General features: G+C 39.3%; 1 protein-coding gene across 2 annotated transcripts in view; it reads right to left on the reverse strand.

The window, feature by feature from the left end:
- Positions 1-5997, reverse strand: part of LOC108724883 (protein gooseberry) — an 18583-nt gene extending 12586 nt beyond the window's left edge. For both annotated transcript variants that reach the window (XM_018451577.1, XM_018451575.1), the window contains exon 1: positions 5628-5997. In XM_018451577.1, coding sequence (XP_018307079.1) covers positions 5628-5682 — 55 coding nt within the window. In that variant the 5' untranslated portion in view covers positions 5683-5997. The remainder of the gene's footprint in view (positions 1-5627) is intronic.
- Positions 5998-7159: the final 1162 nt, after the last annotated feature.

Consider the following 7159-nt stretch of genomic DNA (forward strand, 5'->3'; position numbering starts at 1 on the left):
GGCGAAAACTAGTGGAGCTCGCGGTGCGGATTGCGAATCCCCGACAATCCAAACATTTTCGCGATCGCATCGGGGACCAGCGGCGCGCGCTAGCGCAGCGCCAGTTCGTGATATATTCTCAGCTGGCTACCTGCTGCGAGAAGTGCGGGGTCTAAGGAGTCCGCTAATTACCACGGCGTAATTCAAAAGACGACCCCCTTCTCGGGCGCGTCGAGCTCTCCGGCACAAAAGTAGTCCCGTTTCGTCGTTCATCACGGGCCCAGAGATTTACATCCCCCTCCGTTCCCCTTCGCCACCCCGCAGCCTCCTGCTGCCCCTTTGCCCTCTCTGAGACCCTCTCGCGCTCAGTAAGGACATATCCGCGAGTGCGTGCAACGCACACACTCCTACACACACCGTATGCCGTGCCGGTGTGTATAGGCCGGGTTACGGTCCCGCCGGACACCTCTCCGGTGTATGACGTCAGTCAGGCCGCGGGGCCCGACGGGATTACAGGCAAGATCAAAAGGCGCCGACCGCCGCCGCCGCCGACTATGACGACGACGACGAGCTTTCGGTGCGAAGTGCGTGATATTCGTGAATTTCTGAAAAAATGCATAAACTGACTTGGGATCGAAGTCGACCGGTAGCGAAGATTAAATAAATATTTAGTAATTAGTTGACACTGTTAGTTAAATACCTTGAGTTAAATAACATTTTGATAATTTTAACTTTTATCTGTATTAAAATGTAAATCATGTGGTTAGTTTCAAAGCAAATATCGTTCATATTAACGTATGTAGTAAATAATAAACTAAATTTGAGAGAGTTAAATTGAATACATTTCCTTGAATTGAATTGTTTAAGTTTCAGTTAAATTAACGATAAATTAGGTAGAAACAGTAGCGACTTATAGAAATAATTAAAAATAAATTAGGTATAATTGACATTATGATTTTAACAGTGAAAGCTGAAGAGAACGTGAAGGCACAGAAATTGTCGCAATTAATAGAAATAAGAGAAGATACAGTCTCAGTAGGCCACAGTAATTTCTCAGAAAAGAAAAAAATAAATTGAAGCATATTCTTTCATCTTGGCAATAATTGGCACTAATTCTAATGAAAGGAAAACACGGGAAAGGTAATTGAAGACATATCTAATATCAATTTTTTCATCGAGATCCCCGTCTGCGATTACGAAAACAGCTAAGAAAATCCGTGGCACGAGGCAAATGCCAGACTACTATTCGTCGCACGTGCAAGACTTAGACGTACGCATTATTACGCATGCATATGCACCGCGCCGCGATCATTGCATTCTTGCGCGAGGCTCGCTTTACGAACTCCAGCGTTCATAACTCGAGTCACGGAATCGAAAGTTGAATGTTACCGCCCGTGCGAGCAGGCCCTTTACTCGCGTTTTTGTTCCCTATTTGCCGATGAATATTGTTCGACGCATTCTTGCGGAACGCGCCGCCGCTACGTGCGTTCACGGATTTTCCCACTGCGTCTCGCGCGATTAGTCCCGGTATCGATTGCAAAAGCCCGAGTTGTCTATTCTCTTCGATCGGAAATCGAAGTGATTTGTACACATGTCCGTGGAATCTACGAGCCTTTGTCTCGATTCTAAAATACGGCAAAAACGTGTTCGATGATGAAAACTGAAAGTGAGCAAAAAGATGGACGTTTGAACAATAAAAAAAAAAGAGATTCTTTTCTTCTTTTTTAAATGCCGTGGCATTAAGTTTGGTTGTAACAAAACAATTTTCTCGGGAGGACAATTTAATCCAAGCAGCTGGTGAATGATTTATGTCCTCGCGTAATTTATTATGGTAGAACCGCGGTGGAATCATTTTCGCGAGACTCGTATGGTTCGTATGATAGACCACCCTGTGTCGGGTGAGACCGTATGGTAAAACGGTCGAAAGAAATAATTTCCAGCATGAATTATTGATAACGGGCGATTGATTGTTCAACGATCAAGACTTAATGTCCATGATCCGCGTGCGGACGTGACGAGATAGCGGGGAGGACCCGTGTCTGATTTGAATTCGCCCGACGAAGCGTCGCGCATCGTTAATTTTTACCTGCGAGGCAGCGACGGCCTCGTCGGGCCGAGGGTGCTCTTAGACACGGAGGTGCTTAGAGAATTCCGAAATAATTGCGACATACGTCGCCGACCGTTCATTATCCGCGTGTCGTGAGACGTCAATTAACCCTTTTTCTCCCTCGGATCGGTCTCGATAAATTATTACGTGCGAAGAGTCGACGTACACTGTATTTTGCGGCCGCGACACTACCGCGGTTCACGAGCCGCAAGCTGTACAATTACGCTCTCTACAAGACTTTTCTTTATGATAATCCCTTGTGCCCCTTGTCGCGACCCCCTTATCGCTCTTAAGCAGTAATAACAACGTGTTATCTGAGTATTAATTGAATCTCATTAAGGGATCGCATCAAGGTATGCGATCGCTCCAATTTTCGCGTGATGAAGTATATGGAACGTCTCACGGCCCGCAGGAATTACAGGATGCGATCGCTAAATTTGTTATTCGAGGCTTTTAACTGTAACTGATCATCATCCAATTACGACACAGTGCCTCTCGGAGTCGTTCCAATCGCGCATCGTTTCATCTGGCGTTCCTGATTATCGATAAGTGAATCGATATAATCTTTAAGGAACGATTGAAAAAAATATTCTTTGAATGTGTTACTCTCTATATTATATTATATATTAAAATATATATTTCATTTTTTATATAAATAAAACGTAACAGAAATATGAATGTAATATCATTTTATATTTCTCTCAAATCAAAAAAACATTCGTTTAAACACACCAATAATATGTAACTGAAGCATAGAAAAAGGATACATAAAAAAAATAGTTTTGCTCAAGTAAAAATGCAGCTAGATATAAATCTAATAATAATAATAATCTAAAATAATAATCTCAGAATCTAATAATGTTGGATCATCAAAATAATTATGTAAGAAGCTGAAGCATAATGAAACGCTGTTAGAGAGTTTTCCAGCAGCCAGATTGGGCGTTTAATATAATTATTTTGATGGTCCATCAAGATTATTTTCAGATTTGTATCTAACTATAAATTTTTATATATTTTAGCAAAGCAGTTCTTTCCATGTACTATTAATAATTTATTAAAGTATTATTATATAACATTAATTTCTAGGTACATTTCTTGTGTTACAACTTTTTTTTGTAAAAGACACATCGTTTACGCGGCTTAACGATAATTGCCGAGCGGTGTGCGTACGAAACAATTCCAAAAGAGCAAAGGGTCAATTTCGCATCGAGCGGAGCGACGAAAGTTCCGTTGCGTCGATTACGCAATCTACCGCGATACGAATGCGGCGATCGGTCCCCCGGATCGGAGGATGAGAGCGGAAGGTGCACGCGCGTACCTGAGTGGGAGTAACCGCATGTACCGAAGGGATGCATGTACTTAGTGCGTGCGGTGTGAGTTCCGAGTCGCGCGAGGACTTCAATCAACGTGCCGTCGCCCGGGGCCTATCCGATATCAGACATTAGGTACCCACGGGTACGGGGTACGGGTACCACCCCGGGACTCTTTCAACGATCCGACGCCCACTACACGCGAACCTGTATATCGAACTTTATTCGAAAGTGGCGTTCCCCTTCTCTCTCTTTCTCTCTGCTTTTTTTTCTCTTTTTTTCTGTATATTCCTCGGAACGATGGATAAACAATCGAGATTTAAAGGCGCACGTGAGTGAAAGCGATCCTGATCGTTCGCCATCCGGAATCCTTTTCTGCATTATGTAGATTGTAGAAGAAAAGAAGCTAACTATTTAGTTTTAAAAGATAAATCATATGACTGATTGACAAGAATATAATAGGTATATAATATATTATATCGCCGTGTTGATAGAAAAATGATACAAGTGAAAAAATTAATATTTTTTAGAATATTTTAGATAATGAAAGAAAATTGACTTAAAAACTTTAAGTTCGACTTTTTTTGTTATCTCAAAAATGTGCTAATTTTTTTACTCGTGCTACTTTCTCAACACACAGCGATATAATATTATTGTGTAAATTATCGAAAAATTAAAATAAAAGGGGTGAGACAGTTATGTCATTTTTCTATTGCTTCCTTATAAAGGTGAAGCGTTAATCTGTTCGATTAAACATGTAATAAATCACAAAGGATGAAAACAGCATATTTTTTTGGCCCCTTAGGTCTAACTGCCCCTCGAAATTTACACGTCAGCATTGCGCACTGTTCCATAACTCATAAATTACACAATACAGAATAACGTACGAGCTTCTGTGCGATTATGCACAATCTCTTCCTCTCTTCCTCTCCCTCTTGCTCTCTCTCTCTCTCTTTCCAATGTCCAGGTTTTTAAATCATCATAGTCAGCATGTCATATTACGAAACGTCACTGTATGTACAAATTCTTTCCGAATTATGTAACGGCATTAAATATCATAAGTTTTCGTGGGTGATAAGCTCTCAGAATGAATTAATCAGCCGGGCCGATTGCGTACAAGTCAAATATAGTAACGGTGTTATAAAGATAGCAGAGTCGTTCATTGGGAGTCGCACACATACATGCACTGACGGACAATGGATAATTCAGTCAAAGCACATCGTAAAACCATTAACATCGACTGTAAAATATCTGCGACACCGTTGCGGAAACGCCGGCGGGAGTCGAGCATTGTCGTGAAACTCGCGCTGATGTTAATTGCGATATATTCTCAATGAGGCAAAATTTAAAAAAATAGCGAAAAATACTATTTTTCCTTTAAGAAATTATAAATATAGACGAAGCAAATTTTGGAAAAAAAATTTCTGTTATTGTGAAACTTGCAGTATTAATCATGAACGTATAAGTTATCAAACTCAACCAACCACAGATAAACATTACTTGCCTTTTTTTAACGGACTTATATATTTCGAAAACGAATGTATCTAATTATATTATAACAAATAATGGTTTTTATTTCTCGTAACAAGTACCAAAGATGAAATCTTCAGGTAAAATTGCGTAACATATTTTCGTATAATCTTCATATAAAAGCGAGATCACAGAATTGCGATGTTTTGACATTTAAATAATTTTGAAAAATACTGTAATCAATTAAAAATTATATTATTTACCTTATTCTTACATATCACTATATTCATTGCTATATAAATGAACAGTTATTAGTTTGATGTTCATGATGGACCGGCGCATTACGAGTATTCCCCCTTTATCACATTAGGAACTTTTTGTAATTTGCCGTTTATCCAGATACGGTGAACGCTAAGATCAGGTTATCTTCTTCTTAACAACTAATTAAGAAAAGGATAACGTGACTTTAGCGTTCACCATATCTGGATTCACGTTATTATCAGTAAATTATTCAGAATTTTATTTCTCGCGTGAAATGCAAAGTGTATTTTGTATAAAATAATATCTCCTAAAAAAGTAATTTTAATATCTTTTATGCAATCTTGTTCTGTTGGGATATATCGTAGACTGTGTAAAACACAGTTCAAATTAATAATTCAGAAGTTAAAATATCCATATATATATATAGAGAGAGGAAGATCATTACGAAGTCACTCTCCACGTTTTGCACAGTGTCGGATATTTTTTATTAAAATTCTTACCTTGAAAAGGATAACCAGTGAAGTAGGGTGCCATATTGATAGTGCTGACTGCCATCTAGCTGTTCCTTTTTCAGAAAAGATATCTTCCGTTTGTTTCTTTCTTCTTTTCTTCGTTTCTCTCAGTCACCAGCAGCACCAACCACACCAAGGATCCTCACTTCCGTCGATTTCGAGTTCGGCTCACAATCCGATTCACAAATCAAAGTCTCACTTTCTCGCATGCGCCTAGCGATAATGAGCAGCGTCCAGCGGTGATAACGGTAACACTCGATTTCGCCTTCACCGCGAAGGGTCGAAATGAAAAGAGGACTCGCTGTCCTTTTTCTTTTTTTTAATTTTCGCTTTGACGCAAAGCAGGACGAACCTGTTAGCTCCGAAGTCTCGGTTGAAACTGCCGGTTTCTACGGTCGCGATCGTCGAGGGCATGCAAAAGAAACGAAAGGCAGGCACGAAAGGAGGAAAGCCTCCGTTGGAAGGCTCCGCCTTCGTCGTGGGGCCCCTTTGAGGAGCGACCAGCCGACGGTCCCAGCCGCGCTCTTTCATGGCTTTTATCGGCGCCGCTGCATTGGTCACCTGCCAGGTGATCTTGCCGTGTTGGAGGTGGTCGCACGTCCAACTCCGCCTTGGAGAACAGACCTTCCTCCACTACACCACCCACGAACGAGGATGATGCGCGTTCGCCGCGTTCGCGCTCGGCTTACTTAGCTCTCCCGGTGACCGATAATATCGATATCGCGCGATCACGAATTTCCCATGGCTGATCAATATCAATTTTTTTCACGAATTCAACACGACTGATTTGATTCGAAAAAAAAGATTCAGTCCTCAAATGAACGCGATTGACATCTTCGCGGCTCACAAAAAAGTTTATTGTTATCGATCTTAATTTTATGGTAATTTCTAAATTAATTTATAAATATAAGAAACGTATAATTCTAATTGGCTTCTAACTTTTAGTATTTATACACAATTTAAGATAGAAATGTAATTATATTTAATTTTCATTTTTTACTTATGTGACAAGATTGTCAACAGTAAAATGTAATATTTATATTATTTCCTTAACATGCATGGACGGTTTACTAAAGTATCCAAAAATTTAGTTAGATATAGATGTAAAAATAATTTTGTTGGCCCATCAAAATAATTATGTAAGATATTTTAACATAATTAACAATACTGTAAAATATTTTGACATTCTATAATAACCAGCTTGAGCATCTTATATAATTATTTTAATGATTCAACGAAATTATTTTCAGATGTATCTGGCTAAACTTTTAGATATTCCAGCGAAATAATTCTTTCCGAGTGCGATATTATCAAGAATTTGTGCGAATGATTTAACGATTTTTAATCCAACAGTTAATACATAGGTATCAAATATTTATATAATATTCCACTAATCTAATTTTACATTTTCTGACGACTTTATTATAATAAAAAAACGTAATAATTAACAAATTACACATAATGGCACGTTAGCATCACGCGTCGATTAATCGTTCAATACTTTCCGATGCCAGGCAATT

The sequence above is a fragment of the Mycetomoellerius zeteki genome, unplaced genomic scaffold, assembly GCF_001594055.1.
Source record: "Mycetomoellerius zeteki isolate Tzet28-1 unplaced genomic scaffold, Tzet1.0 scaffold312, whole genome shotgun sequence".
Classification (NCBI taxonomy): Eukaryota; Metazoa; Arthropoda; class Insecta; order Hymenoptera; family Formicidae; genus Mycetomoellerius; species Mycetomoellerius zeteki.